Genomic DNA, 26662 nt, shown 5'->3' on the forward strand with positions numbered 1-26662 from the left:
ACAGTTTGAGCATATCCAGTGCCTCAGAAGGCTGCCAAGCATTGAGATCCTCAACTTGCACACATCCATCACATACACACACACACAATTTTGGAATAAAAAACACTAAACACTGTAGCACTATGAAATCAAAAGACAACAGCAAGGACTCTTATGCATGGGTATTTCTTTTTAAATGCTCTAGGTTGCCTGGAGATCTTGCCCAGGCCCTGCAAACAAGTTAGAGGCTCCAAATTAGATATCACCTAAATAACCATAACCACATACTGCTCCAGTTACTTTCATCTAAAGACCAGATTCAAAATCAATCAGTCTCACAAGGCCTCTCTGAGGTAGGCATTGTTATACCCATTTAACAGAAACTCTGGCACATATCAATTAATTTGCCCAACATTTGTAACAGTTGGCAACATCCAAGGACCATAATACCCAGTCCCCTTCTCCACCAACCAGGTCAATATGGAGATACACTGTAGAAATGGCAATATGGCATCCAATTCAAGATCCTACAGTCAGACAGTGCACACAAAGCAGTTAGGCTTCACAAGCTAAAAGCATGATTTACTTACACAGGGTGCTTGTTGTACATGACTGGCAGGAATTCATCTACAGGTAGCATCTTGCTGAAAGGTTCAGCTCCAATCAACTTCTGAGCCCCTTGCAAGGAGATTACATATCCCAGCGTCCAATAAGAATAATCTGCTTCCACAAGGTTCATTACATTTGGAACTGCCTTTTCAGGCCGTTCCACCTGCATCCTTTTCCGCCCAATGTAGCTGAAAGGCAGAAATCCGGGGCAATGAATAAAAGGCCCATTTCCAGGGTTGGCTTCACAGTGCAAGTGTACAATGCCTAGGACCTTAGGCCTTCCTGCTCTAAACCAGGCATTTCACTTAAATGCATCTCACAATCCAAATGCAGCTCATGGAATTTCCCACCATGTGACTGGCCTCATATTAATCCAGAGGAACACAGAGAATACAACCCACCCGCAACTGAAAGTACCCCCAGTGAAATACTGGAGGACTGTTTGGAGACTCCCAGGAGCTTCTGGCTATAGTTCCATCAGTCAACTGTCAAAAGGTTGGGGCACAGTACAGAGATGACTTATCTGAAAACAAATCTCTTGTCTTTGGTATGCAAGAAGTTCTAGACTCAGGTATGGATGTGTGTCTAGGGTGACGGAGAATACCGAATTCAGTGACTTTGATAAAAAAAAGGCCTGAGAGAGGAACAATTCTGCAAGGTCTTCAGCTGCTTCTTTAAATGACCTAATGCAGAGCCTCTTGGAGATTGCACACTAGTGCTGAACATCACTGGCAATGAACTCAGGCTGGAACAGGTCTCTGGCAAAGTACATTTCCTGGCGAGCTTGCAGGATTCCCTTTGATGCTCTTTTGGAATCAGCTTTTTCTTATATGACTAAACAAAAGGGTTCAAACCCTCTGTTCTTCTCCCAGCCTTATAGTGAGCACATGTATTCCTGTAATAAATCGGCATTAGCTTAGGCCAAAGGGGGAATGCTTCAATGGGAGCTCAACTCCTTCCTGAACTCCTTCCTATATCACTGGATGCAGCTCTTCATTAAAGAGGGCAGTACCTGCGATGTGCTTTGTTTTATCAAAGCTTTATCCACACAAGCGCCTTTGAAGATGAACCATTTGCTCACTGAAAACTTATGCCTCCAGTGTGCTTTTCCAGTAAGCTACAGGCAGCCTTTTCTAATTATAATTATGATCTGAGGTCTGCTACATTTGCATTATTAAAATACTCAATATGTGCAGGAATGGAAAGGGGATGCACAGGGAGAATTCCCATTTGGTCGACAGCAGTGAAAGCTCTCAGAACAAGCGTCACTTACATAAGCTCCCAGTCTAGCTGCGCTCGTTCAATATCATCCATCAGTTTCATGAGCTTCCTCTTAAACTGGTGCTCAAAGCGCACATCATCTTCAATAACGAGCGTCTTCTCCAGCTCTCTCTTCACCACCTGGAATAAACATTTTCAAAAAGGGACTGCTGTGGCTCATGCGCTACTGAGTCCATTCCTGCACCTACCGAAGTGTTGCTATGGACTCTTCTGGGAGCAGGACCAAGCCCTGATGCTGTGTTGGAGAGCTCAAAGACCATTTACAAAGGGATGAAACAATCCAACAGTTGTCACCTGACCTTCATCATTCACCGGTGGGGGTTGGGCAGGAATAATTCATCCTGGGAAGCAAACTACTATCCCTACTGGCACTACATGACTGCTTCACTATCTGAGTCAGGAGCCCCTGGGATGAATAGGTTCAGAGATTTCCCTCTTCCCTCATCCCCCAGTATTGGTGTCAGGTCAGGTTCGAGGCACACTGGCAGGATATAAGCAAGCCTGAGCTACCTCTGTTGGACAGGCTTAAATAATGGAAAGTCACAAAGTTGACAACACATTCAGTTCCAAAGGTGGATCCAGGATTTTAAAAACAGAGGTGCAGGAGCAGTGACCAGCACAGCAGGGGTGGCTGCACCCTCCACTCCCAGTTTCTCTGCTTCAGGTAGGTGGGCAAACCACACTGTGGGAACAACAGCCAGGGACTTCTTTTAAGCCCCTGAAACAGGTAAGAATTATTCACCCCACACTTGGCATCCCCTCTCTTCCTCTCCAAACTCAGCAGCACTTTCCCTCTTCCCTCGCCCCGCACCCCCATAATTCTTTTTACTTATGCCTCTGTGCAAAAAGGGGAGAACCCCTCATCACTGTTGCTGTCTTGGCCACTACCCCACTCCAGCTGGGTTGCAAGGGGGCTGCATAGAGAGCCAGCCTTGTCTGGGGACAGTGGCAGCAGCAGGGAAGTTCCCCTTTCCCTGTACCTGTTCCCAGGCTGGTGAGGAACACCTGTGGTAAACGGGCTGGGAAGAGGAACCCTCCTGCCATGACCTTTGTGCCCTGCTGAGCTCAGATCCCTCCATAGCCTGGGTGGAGCAGAACAGGAGTGGCTCTGGAGCTTTCCCTGCCCCTGGGTCAGCTCAAGACAGTGGCAGTGGGAAGTGGGAAGCAGTGGGTTGGGAGGTATTGCTGAGCATGAAAGGGGAAGGAAGGAGGTGCTGACTGTGGGAGGGATTCTTACCTGTTTACAAAAGTTTTCCAAAGGGAAAAGAATGCTTTCTACCAGGAAAAAAGTGGCCATGAGTGACCAGAGTCCTGGCTGCTGACTGGCTGTCACCCGCCTGACTGACAGGGAGACATTCATCGTATAAAATGGTCATGGAAAGCATTTGGGGTCTCCAAGGACATCAGTGCCAAGCCTTACTTAGACAGCACTATAGTCAAGAAAAAGCTCTTGGGCCAATGATTCAGCTGTTTCTGTTTCTTCAGCAAGTAGTTTAGTTCCAGAGATTTTCCTTTATCTTAGAATAGAGTTTGAAACTGAAAAAAAATTACTGAATATCCTAACAAAACATAAGAACTCAGGAGATCATGTGATCATTTATTGAATGTGGAGAGATTTAAGCAAGATTTTGTGTGTGTGTATGTGTGTGTGTGTGTGTTTGGGGACAAATCATACAAACATCAAATTAATTCTCTTCTGGAACGCTGGCAAGCTGTTTAGAAATGTTTTTTTATTTGATCAGGCTACAAGGACTAGAAAATGTTCTCCTGGGAGGATAAGATAAGTTTTATTCCTCCTGCTCTGGGAAAGCTGTGAAACATGTTAAGTTTCAGAAAGCATTCTCTGATGATGAAAGTGCATCTCCAATGAATTCCACCTTGAAGGAAACTAGTAATCATTACCTGGGCAAAAAAAATGTAAAAGAAATTATTCAAATTTTGTGGAAATAACTCTGGCTTTGTTAGTTGCCAAGAATTATTTTATCATCCTCAGCTGCAACAAGAGCAGACAACAATGACTGCTAATTTTGTTTCTGCAGAAGCAGGAACTAGGACAAGAGAAAGCTGTGTTATAATCAAAGAACGTTTTGTTGGATCTTTGAACACGACATACTATAGGCACTGGAATGCCAGAAGTTCTCCTTGAAGAGCAAACAGAAGTACAAATCTCACTCTATGATCGGAAAGATCAAAGCTAGACAACATGGCAAATAGGAAAAGCAAACAAGAATTGTTCAGAAGAGCATTCAAGATCTGAACAAAAGAGCACTTCTGCCCCATGTAAATCACATTCTTTGAGTCTCCTATTCAATGATGCTGGAAGTTGCTGTATTGAAAGTGAAGTATTTTTCACTGGTGTTTGAATGTTTATATTTTCTGTAATCTCACTGCAGTGTTGGGATGTAATGCACCAGCATATGATAACCTGTTCCAAAATCCTTAAGTGAAGTGAGACTGGAAAGTGGAATTGATGAGCTGGAAAATTAAAGCTACCTTTCCACAGGAAAACTCAACTTAAGAGTCTGAAATAAAAAGATAAGGTTTGCTTAAAAAGCCAGAGAATTAACTAAACCTAAAAAGAATGATAAAGTCATTTTTTCTGTTATTTTTAATACTGCCATAGCCAGACAAAGAAAGATTGTTATGATTTACAGAGCACCATAGTTGTCCATTTTTCTACAGGAGTTGTCTGAAAAGCTAAAAATGCCCCACAAAGAATTACACAAATAATGCACTGTCTTAAGAAATGGACAGCATGATGAAGACTTTAAATGCCCTGGATCTTTGCAATAAGCTTCAAGTTCTGGGCAGGCTGAACCCTGGAACATGCCCAACAGCCATACTGGAGTTTCTGTGCAAAAATAAGCTTTTGTCCTTTTTACCAAACATATCCATTGCACTCTGGGTTCTAATAAACTTGCTGGCATCTGTCACAAGCAGAGAACATGGTTTTTCTAAACTTAAGCTTCTGAAAACATATTTTAGTAGTGTTGGAGAGGTAGTTCAGGAAATATGTGAGTGGCCAGGATTGTTCTGGGTGATATCTTTTTACTGGACCTACAATAGCTCAATCTTGCTTAGTGGGGTTTGGTTTAATTTCTCTTGGAAGCTGATTTGCAGAGGCTGGTAACTTGCAGAGGATATTGATCTCTCATTCAAGTGAGAAAAGCAACAAAACTCCAACCCAGCTACAGCAGGAAAAGTAAAATTCACTTAAGATGCTGGCTGTTAGTTCCACATCCTTGTAAATAAAACAAATAAAAAATAAAAGGTTTGCACTTACAAGATTAGTTATGCATTTGACTTTTAAGCTCTTCACTTCCTTTCATATTTACATCACCATCAACAAACAACAGTGAAGAATCTAATTATTTTAGACTTTTTTGAGGAGGAAGTTAAGGAGGGGAAGATGGAGCAAGAAAATACTCCTGCCTACTGTTGGTACTAGGTTAAAGTATGCATAGCTAACAACAGTAAGGTCCAATAAAGGACAAAAACAGTCAAGCATGTCAGAAGTCAGGTCTCGTCTGATGCGTTATTTTTTAATGTGGGGATATCACTATTTACTCATTAGTAGGGCTGTGCGAAGCTTCGGGTGGTGATTCGATTTGGAGGAGATTCGGCCTGATTTGGTGGTCGAATCTCTGAATCCGAATTGAATCAGGGGACCAATTAAAAGGTCCTAATTGATTTGAAGCTCTTCAAATCTTTGGAAAAGATTTGCAGAGCTTTGATGATTTGGACAGTCCCCGGTGGCTGCACCAGGGAGCTGCAGCTGGACTTGGAGCCAGTAAGGAGGGGACAGGGTAGATGGGACTGGGGGAGGGGGCTAAGGGGGGACCCATTCCAGTCCCCATCCCCTGCCTGCTCCCCCAGTGCCCCCATGGCTGCCCTGCCTGCCCCAGCTCCAGGTACTTTAAAAAAAGCCTCAACTCACCAGGTGCTGCCAGGCAGGGAGAGATCCCTGCTGCCCCCCACTACTCCATGTTGCATGGGGGGCTCTGCCACTCTCCCTCCTGCTGCCCCATGGCTGTCCCACCTGCCCCAGCTCCAGCCCTTCAAGAAAAAAACAAAAAATGAGAAAAACCCCAGGACTCACTGCTCCCGCAGTGGCCTTGGGGCTATGGGGGCTTGTGCAGAGACCCCATGCCATATGGGGCAGAGGAGGGCAGTGGGGATTGCCCCCCCCTGCCTGACAGCACCCAGTGAGGCAGTGTTTTTTTTTTCCCCAAGTGCCAGGAGCTGGGGTGGGCAGGGCAGCCATTGCTGGGCTTGGAGAGCAGGCAGGGATGGGCCTGGCTGCTTCAGAGATTCATCAGTATCTGGATCTCCAAATTAGATTCGGCCGAATCAATTCGGGACAGTGATTCGAATGACCGAATCAAATCACTGTCCCCCAAGTCAGCCGAATCTGAAGCAAATACCAGCTGCTTTGCACAGACCTACTCACTAGTACTATTAGTAAGTTGTTTGGTACAACAAGATTGAACAAAAACAGCCAGTGATGCTAGCTGAACACTAATGCATTTAAAACAGATCTTGCAGAAAGTTGAGCCCAACTTCTCGTTTTTCAAGTCACTTACACTGGTTCTGGGCTGTTTGGTTTAAAACTTTGCATTTTACTGTCTGGCACAAAAATGTACTGCACCCTGTTCACACTACAGACAGAGGCATAACAACCAGATTTGGTGCTCTGAGTGGTAGCAGTCAGGCCAGTGACAGCAGCAATGTCTGTCCATCTTGTGTCCTACTCTACTGGGGTACGCAGGCTGATGCCACAGTTACCTAGCCTTAGTTATGCTGCTGACTACAGCCACACACTTTGGACTTTGGTTATTTTATACTTGTACAGCACCTGGTACAAGAAGGCCCTTAACCTCACTTGGGTTTCCAGACCTAGTTCTGAAACAAAAACATACCATCACATTTGTCTTTCTCCAGTCATCTCCACCTCCTACTTCCAACACAGCTTGTTCATTTCACACAGCATGGATTGTCCAGGAAGATTTGAATATTCTGATTATGTTCCATATTACCCTGATATAGCCCAGTCCCCTTGTTTCCAGGGTTCTGGGTTTTCTGTTCCCCACGGGAAAACAGAGAAAAACGCAGATTCCCCCCTTTTACCTGACAAAAATGCAACTTTCTCATTTTGATGGAGAAACCTGTGGATTTTGCAGTTTTGCAAAGAGCTCTCATAGGGAGGGAGGGAGTTAGGCAGGACTGGGGCTGCTGCCCAGCCGGGTGGTACATGGGGTTTGGGGCCCGGGGCCAGTATGCACAGCCACAGGGTACATCGGGAAGCAGGATGGGGATGTAGGCAGCTTGAGCAGGGGATGAGGCCATCTTCCTGCAGCTGCGTGCACTCCCCAGGGGGTGAAGGGGGACCTGTGCCTCCCAAATCTGTGCATAGGACAGGGGCAGGTGCAGATGCTCACTGTGGGCTTGGGCTCCCTGCCTTGCTGCCCTCCCCCTGGCCTCTGCGGCCCAGTGGGTGCGACTTGGCACACAGCTAGACAGATATCAGTTGAACAAAATACATCTATAGTGGCTTTTCATTTTAATCATGGATTTAGGGTTTTTATCAGAGAATTTGCAATTTTTAACAAGGAAAGCCAGGATCTCTGCTCATTACTATACACATAGCACTCAAACTCCCCTGACCACAGGAAGCATGTAACTTAGCCACTCCACAGAATGCTCTGTTCCCCTTTAGTGGTGACTGAGGCACATAACAGAAGTTGCTGAACATGCTGCAGCCTATGACTATTCAACCTGAGTGTCCTAAGTCAGGCTAAAGAGGCTGGTGCTTTATGATCTGGGGTAGAACGTTCAGTGTTTTAGGTCTTCGGCAACCGTGCAGGGGTGTGGCACTGCACAACTGGGGGAAACATTCAGTAGGAATGGAAATTTTTTTGAAGTTTCTGCTTTTCATTTTGATTACACGAAAATGGCCCAATATTGAGACCACACTAGTCAGTTTCCCATGTTTTTATTCAAAACAGACTACTTCATAATGGAAAAAAATCATGATAAAATCATGGCTACAGCCACACTACCATAGGTAATCTCTTGATGTCTACAGAACACAAGATCTAAAAATCTGATCAACACCAGTATCAATCTCTTCATATCAAAACTGTCCATACTTGATTGTTGTTCTGCACAATCTCCTCAGGAGAATTTTGTGATGAAATAAAAAAAGAACGGAAAAAATCCTCTGAATCCCCCCTTGCCCGGATCAAAATTGTCCCAACCTGACCTGCTTAAGAGTTAGTAAGAACGGCCCTTAAAAAATATTTGGATAAAGTCACGCAGATTGGGAGCTGCTTGAATATCAAAAGCACTGAGTGGTACTGAGGGGTACTCAGCTCCTTTTTACTAAGTGCTGAATGTGCCTCAATAAGTTTAGGAGTCCCATTAATGCTAATATTTAAAAATCTTAGTCCACTCAATATTGTGGTTTATTTATAGCAAAATAAAAGAGAGTACTGAAAAACATGCACTATTACCCTCCCTCAGCACCCTATAACACCCAGAGAGAACAGAGATTGTTTACCTCCTTCCAGATATAGTAATGACTAAGAAAGCAGCCAATTTCACCCCTGGTTAATGGCCTGGAAGAGTAAGGGTCCCGGTAACCAGGTAGCATGTCAATATTCAGAGCTTTTAGCTGACTCGTATTCAATGCCCTGAGAAAGAGAGAGCTTCTTTAAGTATTAGGAAAAATTTGTGAGTCCTATTGTTTTTTTACTCAGGCCCAGAGTCAGCAAAATGGTTTGGCAGTGAAAAACCAAAGTGTTTCAGACCTTAGGAGCCCTGTGCACACATGGTTGCATACAGTTTAATATCTTGATTTAATTTCTAACTCAAGCTAAACTTAGGTAAGGCTACTATAGCCTCCTAAACTAATAGATTCAAGAAACTGTACAGTCTTAACAGTGGTTTATCCAGAATATGTCCTTGCCAATTTTGGTAACATTTCCGAGGATCCAAATGATACAGCTATAAGATATCTCATTCACTTTACACAATCATGGATTTTTCTTACTTTTTGCATTTCTCTTAGGTTGGACCATGGGATTGGAACAGTCAGATTTATTGTTTTTTATGGGAAGCTTCACTTTATAGTTCTACTACCCTAGCACTAGGCAAGCAAAGAGAGAAACTGAGAGACCCAAAAGTTGCAGCTAATTCTGCCAGTGATTTCTTGCCTTGGGGTAGTCAGTCACTTGGCTTGGGATTTTCAGAAGAGTCTAGTCAGGCAATGAAGTCCCAAGGACTTTTGGATGGGATTTCAAGACTCAACTCTCTCAAACCCAATTGAAAATCCCAGCTTTAACCACAATGCTGTGGTTTCTTATCTATAAAATAGGAGCTTTATATATTATTTTGAGAAGTGCAGCTATACATACTGGAACAGTGGTACCATAACACAATACTGCAGAATTTGGGGTTGGAATATTGTAAGGGAATATTTAAATGCCTCCAAATGCTCCAAAGGAGGTTCCTTTCTTGAGTGTCATAAAACAAAATTTGATTCACAGATCTTTGCCTTAAACTGACTATTACTCCTCAGCTTGAACTACCTCACAGATTCTCTAATGGATGCTGATTAAAACAAGAGGCAGCTGTAGTACAGCAGCATCACAATACACTTCTACTGTTGCAAAATGACATCACAATACATGAAGCCCCACCTTCTTTAACAAAGTCAGAGCATCAAATATAAAAGGCCTGCTACACAGAATCAGACCTTTTGTAGCACATGCAACACCAGACAGAACTCACTTTCCATCCACAGCTTCCATGATTTTGACTGCAATCTCCTGCTCATAGAGGGTCCTCAGCATTCTATCCCGCCTGTCTGTTCGACGCTTCAGGTTGATCATGAAAATCTGGGTGGGAAGAGAAAGAAATCAGAACTCTGGCTCCATGCGAAGCACATATCATAACTACTCCCAAAGCTTAATAGATTTTAGACCTCGTTCAAGTGCCAGGAACATTTCCAGTAAATGGAGTTATTTTCAAATTGTTTATAAATTTTATCAAACTTGTACCTCTGGAGCTGAACTTTTGAATATGTGTTCTTAGATGCAGCTTGTTTTCATGAAGAGTCAGAGGGAAACGTAGATTTTCAAGAATAAAAAGGATGTAGGAAGAAGAACTAGTAAAGAAAGTCCAGTAAAGTCTAGTAAAGAAAAATTCTCTGACTTCTAACTTTCTTTGATCAGTTTTAGCACCTTACCTATCTGGGACACAAAGGTGAAATGTGCGTAGAGCATGGAGTTAAATTTGAAACTGCCTAAGTGCTTTTCCAAAAGCACACTGCACTTCCAAAAGTGACTTCAGCCCCTAAAGATTCAGATAGGCACCTGGAATCCCACTGCCTGCCTATCTGCATCTTTGGAGGCCAAAATATATATTTTTTAAATTTGGCCCTTTCATACTTGAGTTCCTAAACCTCACCAACAGTCTTCAGGACTTGGGTTCCTATGATCCTGAGAGAGAAAAGAATTTGTCACTTTCTCTTCCATGTTACTATGTCTGTCCACGGTCACAAAATATTCATTTCCATTTGAGTGAGTTCTAATTTTTTTAATTTATCATATACTATATGTGGGCACTGGGCTTTGTAATACAATGTAATTTTCTTGATGTAGCCCATATTCCACTGTCATTACAAATGCATGTGCACAGAGCTCCCATTCAGCATGGGTTCAGGTCAAAGCCCACTAAAGTCAAAGGAAGGGCTCCCTTTGACTTTAGTGGGTTTTGGACCAAAATCTGCATGCGTACTTGACATCCTGTTGATTCCACACACATACGTGTTTAGAAAGATGAGCTGAATCGCTTTTAGCATGATGCTGCACATAAATATGATTTGCAACAGTGTGTCTAGGACAAGAGACCTGCCAGATCAGATACTGATCTGGACTCGGGTTGATTTTGGGAAAGTAAAGGTACTATAAAGTGGCTCTAATCGTACAGAGGAGGATTCCAAGTGGCTGATGGACCTTTATAGGCAGTGAATAAAGCAGGACTCTATATACTGAATAGTGAAAATGAAATAAAAAAATGATACTGAACAGCTGCCATATTCCCCAAGTGCTGTATGCACTAAAAGAAGAGGCCCTGAACTGTATGTGATCGTGTCATTAAAACTGGCATGGTAATATATGTACACCAGGAAGCAGTTAAGATTTGGCAGGCAACCTTAAATTTGCCATTTCCTGACTTTTACCTGCTTCACTTTGTCACCATCCCAAAAAACCCCTGTGGAGTTCAAGCAAGTGCTGATTTCAATTGTGCCATTCACTTCTGGATCTGAACTGCCAGATACAGGCTTGTTTTCAGCCCTTCCTTGCCCAGTGAAATGTGAGCCTTCATGTTCATCACAGACGAAAAGGGGGTCGAGGGTCAGCAGGTAGTCAGGACAGAGACCTTTCTACAGCGTTGCATCTGTCTCTGTTCAGGATTACTGATGTCCTTATCACTCTAGTACCTGGGGACAGGTGGAAGCAGGTTCTCTTTAATCCAGGGGCAGGTGATTGTTTTGGATGGAGGTCTTGTTTAATGAGTTTTGGTGAGCTGTCGAGGGCTGCAAGGGTAGCCCCACCCCTTGACAGTTGCCTGACCCCCTTGTCGCCATCTTAGGACCAGAAGTCCCACCACTTAACCCTTGACCTTTGCCACTGGAAGTCCTTCCCCTTGTCCCCTGGAAATACTCTGGGGGGGAGGGGGTTGCCATTTTAGAACCCCCAAAAAACAAACCATGAACTAAAAGTCAAACACCTACTGTAACAATTTTTAATTTTATTACAAAAAATATTTTGTCATGATTTATGTTTGCATACTGTATATAGAGGTGGTTGCATAATAACTCAGAAATAAATTCTTAGTTTTGTATATTATGGGGGAGTGTGTGTGTGTATGGTGGGTGTGGGTGTATGGTGTGTGTGCATGGTGGCGTATGGTTGTGTGGTAGATTGTGGGGAGGTTTGTAAGGGTGTGAGTGCATGGGAGGCATAGGGTAGGCTGGGGGTCATGGGGGCAGGGTGTGGGTGTGAGAGAGGTTGGGGGAGTGGGGACCCCCCACAGTCCCCCCCCATGGCACAGCAGCTGCAGTGGGGAGCTCGGGGCACAGGTGCCCCACTGGGCACAGCTCCGGCCAGCACTGCACATCGCAGCGAGGGGCACAGCTTCCACCAGGCTGCCTGTATTGTGGGCGCTCCCTGGCACTCATGCTCAGTGCCTGCACTCACACAGCAGGGAGAGAAGCCCCACAAGCTGGAGCCGCCAGCTGCTTTCCCCACTGGGGCTGCACAGCACTTGAGAGAAGCCCTGCGCACTGGAGCCAGCTGCCTTCCACGCCCCAGGGGAAGGCACCTGGGGCTTCCCTCCCTTGCTGCACAGTCCCTGCAGGGAAGGCAGCCAGCTCCAGCACGTGGGGCTTCTCTCTGGTGCTGTGCAACCCCGGAAGAGGCAGCTGGCTCCAGCACGTGGGGCTTCCCTCCCTGCTGTGTGAGTGCAGGGGCTGCATGTGAGTGGCAGGGAGTGCCAGCGATACAGGCAGCCCAGCAGAGGCTGCACCCCTTGCTGCGATGTGCAGTGCTGGCCAGAACTGCGCCCCACGAGGTACCTGCACCTTGAACACCCCACTTGCTGCTGCTGCCACTGCCTGCCGGGGCTGCACCCCATGGAGGGAGTGTGTGTGGGGGGGTCCCCACATGCTGCCCACCCCAGCTCTACGCCCACCCAGTCCCTCTCCGCACAGTCTCTGCACTGCTGCCAGCCCCAGCCCCATGTTTGTGCCCAGCTGCAGCCCTGCCCCCACTGCTTCCCTACCTGCTGCCTGGAGCAAGCAGGAGACCGGGGAAGCAGAGCAGGTCCCCAAGGGCTGCAGCAGCATCCCCGCATGGAAGCTGCATGCCGGCTGGGCTGGACCCTTCCACCCATGAGGGTGGGAGCCAGGCAATAGGGTACATTATTGGGGCTGCATGTACACGTGGACACCTTGCTCTCAGCCCTGTGGATGCAAGAGCTGGGCAGGGCACAATTTGTTGGTGGGCCCTGCGGGTCAGCTGAAAGTGCTTGATCTGGCCTGCAGGCTGTATTTTGCCCGCCCCGCCTTAATCACTACAGATATTGGAAATATGCTGTCTTGTCAGAACTACAGTTGTAACACAAACACAAAGACTGGCTAAAAGAATGAGATTTCTATGTAGCACCAAGTCCAAACTATGCAAACACATGTTCCCTGGCCCATGATGGATGGCAGGCCAGGCACATACCTTAGTGGGTAAAGTGCAAACATTTCTAGCCTCACACAAGTAAAGACAAGTGCAGTCTAAACCTCAGCCAAGCAAAAAACAGACTGAGCCACATCCAAATGCAGCAATAATAATAAAAACAAACTGGGCAAGCAAATGTAGCCACAAAAGACAGCCCAGAAAAAGACACATGCCATACTACAAACAGAGATGATCAAGCATGCACAGCCAAGCAGTCTGGACTTCATGATACTATATAAATAGATAGACAAACCCAAGCCAAAAAAGGGCAAAAAAACAAGGTTCCCCTGGTTTTAGTGACTCTCTCAGTCATTATATTATAGTCTCACTTACAGCTAAGCAAACAGGCACTGTGTGGACCTGTAAATGCTCTATGCAAAGAATAAATATTATCCATGCAAGGCACAATGTCTCTCTCTGATTTGCTCACAGTCACCTTCTGTTGATGCTTTGTCTCCAATTCTGGCTGACCTGCTATACTCCTGACAGAGACAGGAGCTGCTGGAGAAATTTATGCAAACTTCCCGATCTCTGTTGCAAAAATGTCCCCAACTGTCCTGGCCAAAATCAAAACAAGAAAGCCTCAGCAGAAACGTGGCTCCCAGACAGGAAAAGGCAATCAGGAACAGCACGGTACCGTATTCAGTCAGGATACACATCCCTTCCATAAACCGAGCTGACTGTCCCATTCTAAAGCTTTGCTTTCTGGAGGCAAATAGCTCCCTTGTTTGTTACTGGTAAGGCAGGAGAAAGTTTCAGACAAAAAAAGCGCTCATTTTAAACTACCAAAGAGCAAAATGTAGTAGGTACAGCAAGAACTGGCAGGTCAAAAAGCTGGATTCCAATGTTAGTTCTGTCACTGTCAGATTACTGCCCAGTTTCAGGGATTGCTGAAATGCAAGGAGAGATTTCCACTCATTTCCCTGGGCTTTTGGTCAGGTCCTAACTTATGCAAGTTAACATTTTCTAAATTGGGTTTTTTAATGTAGACGCGCAAAGACCTGCAGTGCAAAGATAATAAGCACCCACTGCTCCCACAAACTTCCACTGCAGTTGCTTCATACTTAAAAATCAGGCACCTTATGTGGGCACCTACATAAGTTCTGAAGAAGTCCTGAGTGTGCCCAACAGCCATTCCACTCAGTGGAACTTTTAGCTGAGTAAAGACGTCAGGATTAGTCCCGTGGGAAATTTCAGCCCAAAATGTGAATGTTTTAGAAAGTTATAAGCACAAGAAAATGAGCGCTGTGAATAGAAGCAGATTTGCAGCTTAACTGAAGTGGGCTCTACCAGATGCCCTGCTTGATGATAATGCACGTACATACTGGCACTCCTACCTCATCAAATCCCATCTTGTCTGGGTGTTTTGGAGGAGCAGAGATGTATTGTGAGGGCTCAATTGGAGGACGATCAACTAAAAACAGAAAAAAAGAAAGAAATGTCCACAGCATATTTTATTAATATGCCTAAACTACAGCAGCACAGTCAGTCTGCCCAGTCAGTTTATTTCACCACTTTTTAATACCTCCCCTAGTGCAATGAAGAACTGTGGCATGAAGGGCAGAGTGGGAGCACAGTTACTGTTATGCATTTAACCTGTGCTAAGAGAGGGACAGAGCCAAAAAAGCCAAGTGACAGAAAACATCCAAGCATAATGTTGGAGCACTTATTTTGTGCCAAGACAGAATAGGAACATGCATTTTAGAAAGGGTAGGATTTTGGTAGTGGTGCTTTCCTGTTGCTGTGATGAACAATCATGGGAAGGGGTGGAAAACATTAGACCTAATTTAACAAAAATACTACAATAATTAGATCTGATGAAGATTTTTTTTCTTTTTTTTAAAAGAAAGTTCAAGAAAAGTTTTGTAAACACCATCCCCAAGAACCCAGCATCAGGGCATGGCATGCTCTGACTCACTCATTGCCTCAATTATCACATGAATAAAGTTTTCAATGTCCTCTTGCAGCGTCTGGTGTGACCTCAGGGGCACAGGGAGAAAACCGTAGTGCTCTCTGTTGCATATGTGCATCTGAATTTCTGGGGAAAAAGCAATAACAGAAAAAGTTGGGAAATATACCATGTTGACTCTGCAAGAGGAGAAAAAGCTGTGGGTACAGCAAAACCTGCACTGAGGATCTCACCTGACAGGTCTGTCTCTCAATCAGGTTAGCAGAATCTCAGTGCATTTCTCAGTACCATCTTCTCTTGCCTTTAGTTAACGACTTTTCACTCCTAGGCAAGCAATTTCTACTCATCCCTTAGAAACAGGTTTAATAATATTCTAAATTGTCAACTGCTTATTTCTTTTTGGCAGGGGGAAGTGTCCCTCCAAGCCTATCTCAGAGGACAGAGCAGGGATCTTCAGTTTTATAACCCTCTTCTTCATTCTTAGGAACCTCATACTGCAAAACAAACTTCCCTCTGGTGCAGGACTGGGGAGGCTTCCACCAAAAACAGTTTCTGCCATCTTTAAATGGGTCAGAATGAGTACCTAGAGCATGGTACATGGACTCTCTCATTGCTCCCCAAAAGCTCCCCAGTGAGTTTCTCCCTTAGTGATCCTCTCTGACCAGCCAAGCAGCTGGGTCCAAAGCCCACCATAGTCAAATAGAAGTCTTTACACAGGCTTTGAATCAGAGCCTAAGTGGAGAAGAGAGAGTTTAAGTCTCAGAGAGTTACATTTGTAAGAGACTATGCAGAATAAAAATGGTCCCTGGTTAAATGGAAGGAAAAGCATTAGGGAGCAGGAGTTCCCAGTGGGGAAGCTACAACCAACGCCTGACATTGGCAGCTCCTTCAACAAGACACTGTTTAAAGCTTCAAAAAGCTCTTCATTTCCTTCTATGAACTCAGCTTTCTAAGCCCAGAGCATGACCCTGAAGCCTTTGCTCTTATGTATTATCCAGTTGTAATCAAATAGGTTGAGAAAGCAAATGGCATCTTGAACAAACCCAAAAGATACTTTCAGCATGAAATGCAGCAGCATAGTAAAAGGATCCAAATTGCATGTGGGTTTCCTGATAACATCCAAACATGGGAAAGAATGGCCCAAGAAGCAGAAGAATAGCCACATATCAGAAGTGTGTCCAAACTGCAGGCATCCTGCATACCACATTGGTTTTCAGGCATTTCCACTACCTATGGAATATCACCACTTCAGAGAGCACAAAGACCCCATTGTTACTCACCTGCAGAGCTTTTTCGTGGGGTTAAAGTTTAGTATGAAAGAAAAACTGTAATTCCAACCATCCTGCTTACATATTTAGTAAGATGTTTCCATTTAATCTATGCTGGACTCAGCTTGAAAACTACATAGGTTCATTAGGTAAAACAAGCTTGGAGAAAAAACACACCACGGCTGAAGACACTCCCCACACACACCTAGACAATAAGTGCACGTACTGTCCTCAGGCACAAGTAAGCTGGGAAACAGCTCAAAGTAGGTACACCCATTAATTCTGTTCTCAACTCAGATTTTACTTTGGGACCCTTTTCAGTTAAATCCCCTTAGGCTTAATTTTTCCTAATATTTAAAATAGAGATTAAGTGCCATTCTTTAGGTTTGTAAACTGCTTTGAGGTTTACAATGCGACACAAGTTGTTGGGTTTTTTTTGTTAAAAAGTCTCCACTCCTCACTGGCCAGGCCCCCAGTGTGTGATGAAGTGGAAAGGAAGAACCAAAAAGAGTATTCTATATGAAGAAAAACAGGTAGAGGAAGTTAAGAAACTGAACTTTTGAATAAACAGAGAAATAAGAAAATGCATCATGTATCCAGGTTGTAGCTGTATTGGTCTAGAGGAAAAGGCAATCAGGACTTGTATTAGAAATTATATCTTTTATTAGAAAACAAGATTTTTGCAAAAAAAATTCTTTAATTGCAAGCTTTCAGGCACAAACACCCATCATCAGGCATTGGAGAAAAGATTGTAAAAGTTCTCCTGGGTAGAAATGAAAGTTCGTATTTCACAGGATTTCACACAGGAATCATGATGCATTTTTAAAATGCATCATGGCTTTTTAGCATTCAAAAGTTTCCTCATGTTCTTTAAGATCCTGGATGCCAGATCACGAACCGAGCCAAAAAGAGAACAAACCCTAACCTCATGGTAAATCCTGAAACTAGAGAAAGAACAGTCACATAGCTGCTCACATCTATCATTTTAGATCCTCTACCAACTTGTTATAAGGAAAACCTTGTTTCGGTGGGATTTAACGCAAGTTTGGGTTTTTTACAGAACTAAGATTTGGCTCAATGTCATCAATAAACTCACTATGAAATATACTGGAATAGAGCGTCGTGCACTGGGCAAATACACTGCTTTGGACGAGGGTGACCATATGTCCCAGGTTGGTCAGGACAGTCCCAGATGGTGGAGCAGGGGTGGGCAAAATGCAGTCCGTGGGCCGGAAGTGGCCCTCCGGGCCATTCTATCCAGCCAGTGGGACCCCTAAAAAATGTATAAAATTAATATATATCTGCCCCTGGCTGCCTGTCATGCGGCCCTTGATGGCTTGCCAAAACTCAGTAAGTGGCCCTCTGCCCGATATAATTGTCCACCCCTGTGTTAGAGGTTGGTCACCACCTGCCAGTGAAACCTAAAATGAGCCTCCTGGGCCCAGGGGCAGAGTGGGGGCAGAGTGGCAGGAGCTGTGAAGTAAGAAGCCCTATTAACATTGATTGCTACTTCACTGATGATTAACACCGGTAAAGTAAAGAACACTAGGTCATTAATAGGCCACTGACTCCCTGTAGCACCTGTGGGGGGAAGGGCAGGGGCAGGGGAAGGCAGGCAAGATCCTAGATTTCACATTGTCCCATGTAGTCACCCTACTTTAGATTGAATGAAAACCAAGGAAAGCAAGAGGAAAAGCTCCCATTATCTTCACTAGGCATTGAGCAAGAGTCTTCATCGACTACTCACTGTCTGAAAGCTGTTCGGCCAGCTGTTGAAGTTCAGACAGCTCAGAACACAGGTTTTGACACAAGGCTTGAAATACTTCCAGCTTTAAATTTCAAGAAACTAAAGCTGAAAACTGGAAAATAAATTAAAACAGTGTGGTATGTCATTGTTTTAGATTATTATATTAGTACCTGTAATCCCTGGTATTTTTAGTAGAGTAAAACTGCCTATATTAACAACTCTATTCTGCCATGACAGGCTCCCTCGCACAAATAATGATTAAGTTACGTCAAACCAAATTTAGCTCTTAGATGTCACTGAACTAAAAGGAGGAGCCCTATATACTATTCAAATATATCAACAGATTTGACGCTAATCTCTTTAGCTACTCATCCCCAGCCGTCTATACCTTCTATTGCTGAATCTGTATAGCTTTCAGTTGTTTCAAACCACCACCGCATTAGCTGAAATTCGTATGCATCTTAAAATGGCAATGCTTTATGGGAGAATGTCAGTCTGCATTATAACCATCCAGCAGTTGCAGTCAGATGGTAGAATCCCACTGTGCAAGAGGCTAGACATAATTCTGTGTTGTTCTATTATCAATTGTGTGCTCCTGCCTCAACACTAAAATAGCAAGGAAGAAACTTCACCTTAGTAAGAGAGTTTTTGCTGTTGGCTCATGTCAGTTTATACAACTTTACTGCACTTGTGATTTCCTTTAAGCATGTGAGAACTTCCACACATTGAATGTTTCATGGGTTCTGGATAAAGCCTAAGGTGCATTGAATAGAGTGAGATTTCCTGGCTAGTATGCCAGTATACGCAGCAGTTGCTCCAAGAGGTAGGATGATGGATTCAACAGCCCAATGGTCTGATCTGAGATGATAGGTGTTATATTTGGACTGGACATAAGCTATTCTTTTGGTGACTCCAGTGATGTAACTAGATTTACTTAAAGGAGGAGCTTAAGTCTGGGTTTTAAACATTTTCCCCAACCTTTAAAATGATGCACAGATTGACATATAGAGGGTCCAAGGGCAAAAGTCCAACTCAGACCAAGACATGCGGCTGTTCATAAAAATCAGCAAAATGTTGTAGGCAAACAGACTGGATTGTTTAAGTAAAGCTTGAATAAAGGGTCCTCAAGACCCCTGGTAAAGTCATGAGTGGGTCAGCATAAGAATGAGTTGAAGAAATCAAGAAATGGAAGCCAACATTTACAGCTTTAGTTATGAAAATGTACTCTAACTCACGGTGATAGGATACAGGTGCCAACCCCTGCTGGACACTGTGACATGGAGGACACAAAGTGCAGTGGCTGCACTCATGCACTGGGTGTATATAAACTTGGCCAGAGCCAGTTCTACCATCAAGGCTGCCACTTTCATCTCCCAGGACCCTCGGTTCCACAACAAAATTCCTGGGCTTTCACTGTCCTAAACTGGAAAGTCACTCTGACATAACCAGGCCAATGACTTCCTGAAATCCTGACCCCAACCTGGAATGCTGCTAAGCCTTCCCTCACATGTCATTTACCTTTCCTTTCCGTTCTATCTGACAATTAACTAAAATAACACTGTGACCCTCATGGTCCAGTCTATCCCTCATTTAGGTTTAGGATTACAATCTTCTGCCTACTGCCTTGGGCTTCTAACCAGAAAGGCAGCTAAACAATGCTTTAAACAGCTGGTGATGATTCAGGTATGCAAGGACCCAGAACAGCTAATAAGACTCTGCTCAGTCCACCCATCTCTTTCTAGAAATGAGACTGCAAGTAAGGGAGCACAAACAACAAAAATGGCATGTTCTACCTTTGCTTTTCGTGTGTGTGTGTGTGTGCGCGTGTGCGTGTGTACGCATATGGGCACATGCATATACATGCATACCCATGTGTTTTTTGATCTTAAAGAAAATAGAACTGGCCTCCAGTAACATGTCCAGATCAAGATATTTCATTTTCATTTTTTTCCAAAAAAGGAAAGTCAATGCTAGCTATAATACCATTTTAAAGCATTTAAAATAGGTACTTCATGCAAAAGGAATCCCTACAGTGAGAAAGGGAAAGGAACAGGGATATTGAATACTGCCTTACTTGAGTAAGCCAGGGAGAATTTAATGAGAAACTCCAGACTGTACTTAACTTCCAATATTATAAGAGTGAGCAGGGTTTCTTTAACATCAAAACCAGTGGTTCTCAATTTTAGGCCCCAAGCACTGATCTGTAATGTTTGTGAATTAAGTGGCACCTCATTTCAAAAACTATTTTATTTATTACAGTGCTGGAATCCTTCTACAGGGATTGAGGTGGCGGGGAGAGGGCAGAGGTGGGAAAGGAGGAGTGAACTGGCAGGTACAAGTGTGTGCTTACATCCTTGCAGAGGGTTCAGCCAGTGTGGAGGGGCTACTCCCACCAGGGCTGGACAGTGGTGAGGAGGCAGACATAGGGTTACCATACATCTGGGTTTTCCTGGACATGTTCTTTTTGGCCCCCTGTGCTGCATCCGGGCATGTTTTTAAAAGGGTGATGGGCTAGCTGGCAGTGACTTATCCCAGGGGTTTTGAAAGGGCAAAAGATGATTGGAGGATCTGGGATTCCCTTTGCTCACCAATCAGGCCCCAGAGACTCACCCTCCGTGTCCCCTGATTGACCCCTTGGGTCACCTGGAGGGGGATAAAAGGGGAAGCACAGCTGACTCTGGGGAGACCAGTGAGGGACCACAAGGAAGGAGATTCAAAGAGCTGGCAAGAGCTGGGCCAGCAGGGTGGGAGCAGTTGCCCCAAAAGAGCCTGAAGGAGTGGGACCTGCAGGCAGCGGTGGGACCCTCAACAGTGCGGCATGCAGCCTGCAGGAGAGGCTCCCCGCTGGGCTCCAGGATCCCCTATGAGAGGCTGTGGCCAGCAGGAGAGGCTCCCCTGCTCCAGCAAGGAGCTGAGCAGCAACCTGAGAGGTTCCCAGCTCCACTTCCAGCTCCTCCAAGAGGCCAGGTGGCTTGATGCGAAGCCAGGGCTCCAGGAAAGTCAAGACCCCTAAGCAGGCTGGCACAGTACCAGCACTGGTGGCTGTGTTGTAGAGTTTCTGCTTACTATGTAGGATATTCAAATTTAAGTCCCAGCTGGGGTGAGTGAAGTAACAGGGCAAAATCTTTCTTGCAGTGGAAAGGGGTCACTGTGTTTTCCCCCTTTCTCCCCCTCCAGGTACCTAGGTCCTACATTCCTTGTTATTTGACATTTTGTATTTTGTGCCTTTTATATTTCACCAACCAGTATTGTCTGCTGTGCTGTTTGTGTTTTAAATTTTGTTAAACCTGTCTTTTGTCAACTGGATGAATATGTCTGTGATTGTATGTGTCTAACCTTTGTTGAATCCTGCCCCCTTGGGGCGTTGTAGTGTTCCCTATACCCCCTGTTATGTAGTGTTCCCTATACCACCTTATGCCTGTTATGTTCCCAGTACTGTTCTCTCATTAAAAGGTGTAAGGTTAAGTCCCCTTTGGTGGTCTGCTTCTGCCATATAGGGGGAGGAGAGTCCTTACACCTCCCACAGTGCTTGTGCACCTGCTTTGATCCCTTCAATTGGAGAGCGGGTACCTCTTGGAGTACTGCTCGGGTTACAAAAGAAAATCAAATGTCCGGGTTTTCTGTTCTCCTGGACCAGCTGCTTGCAGCTGTTGCAGTCCAGCAAGCCAGGTAGAGACAGAGAGAACAAGAGCTTGTGCGTGTGTGTGTGGGCATACGGGTGCGCAGTGTGGGACCTGCTTGGGCAGCAGGGCTGGTGGGGGCAGATGTATGTGGATCAAGAATGGGGGCACCAGCAGGGCTTGGGAGCAGGGCAGGGGGCTGCAGGTTGGGAGAGAGGGGCACTGACAAGGCTGAGAAGGGGGCAGGAGGCTGCGGATCATGAATGAGAGGCATGGGGGACGGGATGGGTGACTGTGGGTTCAGCGTGCAGGGCACTGGTAGTGTCGGGGCTTCAGGTTGGGAGTGAGGAGCACCAGCAAGAGGTGGGGGGCAAGGTACTGTTGTTTGGGAGTAAGGGCCACTGGCAGGGCTGGGGTCAGTTGGTCCAGAGTGAGGGGCAGCAGCAGGGCTGGGGGGTGTGGCTTGTCAGTGAGGGGCAACAGAATGGGCAGGGCACCGACATGTCACTGCCCCCACCCCACCATATTCCCCCTGCCCCCTAAACCCCAGCAGGTGTCCTCTTTTTTGGACCTGGAAATATGGTACCCCTAGGGAGAGAGGAGGAGCAGCTGGGCAGGAGCAAGTCTGTGCTTATTTCCTTATCCCCCTCAGCACCCTTGAAAGGTTCTCATAGCACACAGGGTGCCATAGAACCCTGGTTGAGAATCACTGATTTAAACCCTCTTGAGCCAAGATATTCCTCTTTTCAAATACAGCAGTACCTAAGAAAGACAGCTATTAAGAAGCAAACCTTTCCAAAGAACTCCTGGAATTCAGACTCTGCTTTGAATATTTTTCAGGATTTTTACCAACTACTGAATATGGAGTATTTGACTACTATTATTTAGCAATGAAGCTGACATTAATTTAGACCACTGTAAACCCCTCCAGCTGCATCTGCCCCAAACGTATCTGTTGAAACAAGAATGTGCCCCTTGGTCTGACCTGTGCAAAGCATGGGCTGTGCAGTCACAGTTCATAAGCTAAGGCACTCTCTCATGGCTCCAGCCCTTTATCCCTTCCTTGCCCTGGCCTGACAGATTTCCTATCACAACTGTTGGGGAATAATGAAACATGGTTCCACATGGTTCAGCTGAAGTCATGCTGAGGAGGAGACTTTCCTTTCCAAATCTAATGAATATTCCTGCTGAGCTGCCCTTGATTAAGGCCTTACAGGTGCAAAGTGGTAAGTAACTTTCTTCCTGACCCTTTTTTCTTCTCTGTTGTGGTTGCTGAGCTCTCAAAGTGTCTCTCACTTCATTTCCTCATGCTGTCTCACAGAGGAAGCTGTTTATCACCCTTCACCTACTGCTCACACAGTGTTTTACTCTCTCAGAGCAATTGCTGATGCTAGGGCAAGAAAGTTATTAGCATTCTTAGGGTATGAACAGATGTCACATTTATCCTGAGACCAGTTGTGCCTGCATTTGCCCATGAACACAAAAGTCATGGAACTGGTGTGGGCACATCTTGCCCTTCCAATCTGGCTTTAGTGAGCCACTAAATTCACTGCTGCTTTTCTGCCATTGATCCACTGACAGTACATCCATTCACGCATGCTTTGTGAAGTCCTATAACAAACTGTTAGCAGATCTTATCCTGCTAACCTTTTTGGGGTCTATCGCAGAACAACAGAATTGGATGCCTGAATGATAGCAATTTGTCCTGGACCAAATATAACATCTGTTTGTAGCCTCAGAAGCAGATGAACAAATGGTTTATTTGAAATAAGTCTACCTTTTATTTTACTTATGAATGATCCCCCCAGATACCTTATAAGCACCTTGAACTTATTATTTGAACCTGTTTGGTGAATCCTCTGAATGGATCATAAGCAAGATTGCCCACTGTCAGTTACTGGTTATCTCTAAGAGGCAACGTGGAATGTTTCCTGTTGCCTGACTGGATTTGAAATTGGAGGGGTAAAGACTCAGTACAAGGGGAAGAAATTTAGGTGAAAAAAACCAAGAAGAAGAGAAGGTGACAGAGGAGCATCAAGGGGAGATGAGAGAACTGAAACTCCTTGTGAGCTTGCAATGCAGCTAGTGGAGGCATGGCCTGTGACTGCCCATGGAGGTTGTAAACAGACTCCCCATTTGAGGTGATCCTGATGGTCCCAAGTTTTGACCCAGATCAAAACAAGAGTGACACAACCAGGGGCAGACCCAGAAGGGGTACAATGGTGCAGATGCACCCCTCTTTTGGACGTGGCTCTAGGAACAGCAGCTGGAGATTTTTTTTTTTTTAAGTCCACAGAAAGATAAGAATCCCATATCCTCCATCTCCCTACCCCTTCCCCTCTTCCTCAGCAGCACTATCCCCTCCCTCCTATTCCCTCCCTCTCTCATTAGCCATGGTCCCCATTGTCCTGGCTGATCCAGGAGTGGGGTAGGCAACAGGGGAGGCTCCAGAGTTGCACCTGCCTACTCCACCTGGAATCATCATCAGCAGAGGTAGGTTCCTCCTCTCTTACCATCTTCCCAGGTGTTCTCAGTGAGCCTGGGAGCAAGCACAGGGGGCCAGGGAACCTGCTGCCACCACTGCTGCTGTCCGCTGCTGAGCCTGGCTGCAGCATCTCTGGAGCCCTTCTTCCACATGCCTCCCAAACCACCGCTTGGGCGGGAACAGGCAGGAAGGAGGAACCTTCCTGCTGCCACTGCTATTGCTACTGTACCTGGCTGGAGCCAGGCAGGAGCAACTCTCTAGCCTCCCTGGCTCCTGGTGCAGCAGAGGACAGTGTGGATGGTGGCAGTGGAGGGGAAAAATGGAAGGGGAGGCCAGGGGAGGAGATGCTCTGCTGAGAATGGAGAGAAGGGAGCTGATGCCAAGAGCAGGGGAGTGGAATTCTTACTTTTCTGGGGACTTCAACTCCTCATTGCTGTTCCCATGGCATAGCTTATCAAACCCACTGCAGGGAGCTGCAGCTGGGAGTTGGGGAGCTGCCAGCCCTGTGGCCATGGTCACTTCTCCGATATGTCCCTTCACAAAATTCTGAACCCACCTCTGGACATGCCCGTCTATGTATACAACCCTGCCAAACTGCATTACTGTTCCTCTGCCAGCAAGAGCACACAGCCTGACAGGTTTGTCGCTGGAATCACCTGCAACTAACTCGAATAACCTGCAATTAGCTTACAGTGCACACAATGATGTGGAGCGGGAGTGTTAGAACATTTCATCTTCAAGAGTTCACAGTGGATTTTGAGGATCCCAGGACAAAAGGTTTTCTCCAGGGAAAATGCAACAGCTGGAGTGTGTGTTCAGTAGACTACGGTCTCCAGAGCCATCATTCACCATTACTAAATGCATTCACAGTTTGAAGGGGCAAGGGTGTGGGAAAGGAAGGGAAACAATTGTTACCAGAACAGAACACTGGAGGACAGTGAGAAGCAGCCTGAAAACTGGGCAGTTTCAGGCACAGTTCAGTAAGAACACAAGAATTTAGAAAAAAGTCTTACTATTAAAAAAACACCCTCCTCCCATCAAAAAAACCAAAAAACCAAAAAACCAAGAGTAGAAACTGTACAGTATTGATTAAATGCTACTACAGTCAACTGGCAGGGAGGGTGCAAGTCAGGGCATAATTCAACCCACTGTTTTTAAAAAGTAACCTCTTAACTATGGCAGGCCTTTGACTTTAGTCTTTCGTCATTGTGAGTTCACAAACATACCTGCTTGGCGGCTGGAGAAGGCAAAAACAATGATGTCATCAAAGTTCCAGGTGTAATCCTGATGTGGTGGGTAAAACATCAGCTTCTTCGAGGCCTCTTTCCTGAGGTCAATGAGGAATGTGGAGTGAACCATGGGGACAGCAAAACAGCCTCTCTTCTTCCATTCCCTAATCAAGGCATAATTTGGTGTCCTCCTGTAATAGCCCTGAAATGCAATGAGCCAGCAGTTTATGACAATGAGCTATTTCCATTTCACAAACATGTCCCTAATAAAATTGGACTGGACTCCCCAACTTGGTCCCAAATCTTTTAAAGTCTGGACTTGAAATTCAATTCTAAAAATAGACTTATCCATTATAATGATCTGAACCAAACCCCTGGATACAAGCCCCACTCCAAATATTATAATTCGGGTCTCTTTCCTGCTTAGGAGATGACAGAGATATGAGCTGCACTGCTGTACAGCTTCTTTGCAGCAAGGCCCAGCTGTTGCTATTTTATCCAACTCCCCCCAAACCTGTACAAATCCCATGACTTATACTGAAAGGTAATAGGCACTTTACACTTCCAGTGATGATGAAAGGAGCATACTGAGGTCAGCATCACGCAAGATCAGCCAAATATCCCTCTCTGGACTGAGCTGAGGAAATCCCTCAGGCAGGGAGCACTGTGACCTTTATCTTACTTCTACTGAAAGCTAAAAGTATTTTGCCTTTGTCATAACAATTGGAAGAGGCCCTTTTTCAGAAATGTAATAGGTTCTTCCAGTGCCAGATTTAGGCTTCAGCTACAGTTTAGGACCTCACAATACAAGGGGTCTCTAATATAAGAAAAAAACCTGGACTTTTTCAATTCTAATATGACAAAAATATACACATATATGGATCCACATTTATTATTCATATTGAGTTCATAAATTGGTGCAGAAATAACAATAATTCATCTTGAAATTTCATGAAAATCCATTTTTGTGGATTTTGTATATTATTTTTATCGTATGGGGCCTCTTAAACTGGATAGTTTAGGACCTCAGCATATCACAATCCGGCATTGGATTCCTCTCTTGGGACACAGGACACTGAATCTGCATATTTCCTCCATCCCCGTGGCTACCTATGCCAGTAGGGGCATTTATCTCAGTAGAGGGCAGCTTTACTACGCAGTTGAGACTCCGTAGGCACTTCACTAAGCAGGTGTGCCTGGGAGAAGCACTAAATCAGATTATATCACTGTATCCCCAAATC

At 45.1% G+C, this 26662-nt stretch overlaps 1 protein-coding gene across 1 annotated transcript in view; it reads right to left on the reverse strand.

Annotated features, from left to right (window-relative positions):
- COLGALT2 (collagen beta(1-O)galactosyltransferase 2) overlaps positions 1-26662 on the reverse strand; it is a 104749-nt gene that overhangs the window by 2588 nt on the left and 75499 nt on the right. The window contains exons 5-11 of the mRNA XM_019530977.1: positions 25419-25623; positions 15082-15201; positions 14501-14577; positions 9661-9767; positions 8429-8561; positions 1862-1989; positions 570-776 (exon numbers count right to left, since the gene is read on the reverse strand). Of these exons, the coding sequence (XP_019386522.1) occupies positions 570-776; positions 1862-1989; positions 8429-8561; positions 9661-9767; positions 14501-14577; positions 15082-15201; positions 25419-25623 (977 nt within the window). The remainder of the gene's footprint in view (positions 1-569; positions 777-1861; positions 1990-8428; positions 8562-9660; positions 9768-14500; positions 14578-15081; positions 15202-25418; positions 25624-26662) is intronic.

The sequence above is a fragment of the Crocodylus porosus genome, unplaced genomic scaffold (genome assembly GCF_001723895.1).
Source record: "Crocodylus porosus isolate Cpor-Errol unplaced genomic scaffold, CroPor_comp1, whole genome shotgun sequence".
In the NCBI taxonomy this organism is placed as follows: Eukaryota; Metazoa; Chordata; order Crocodylia; family Crocodylidae; genus Crocodylus; species Crocodylus porosus.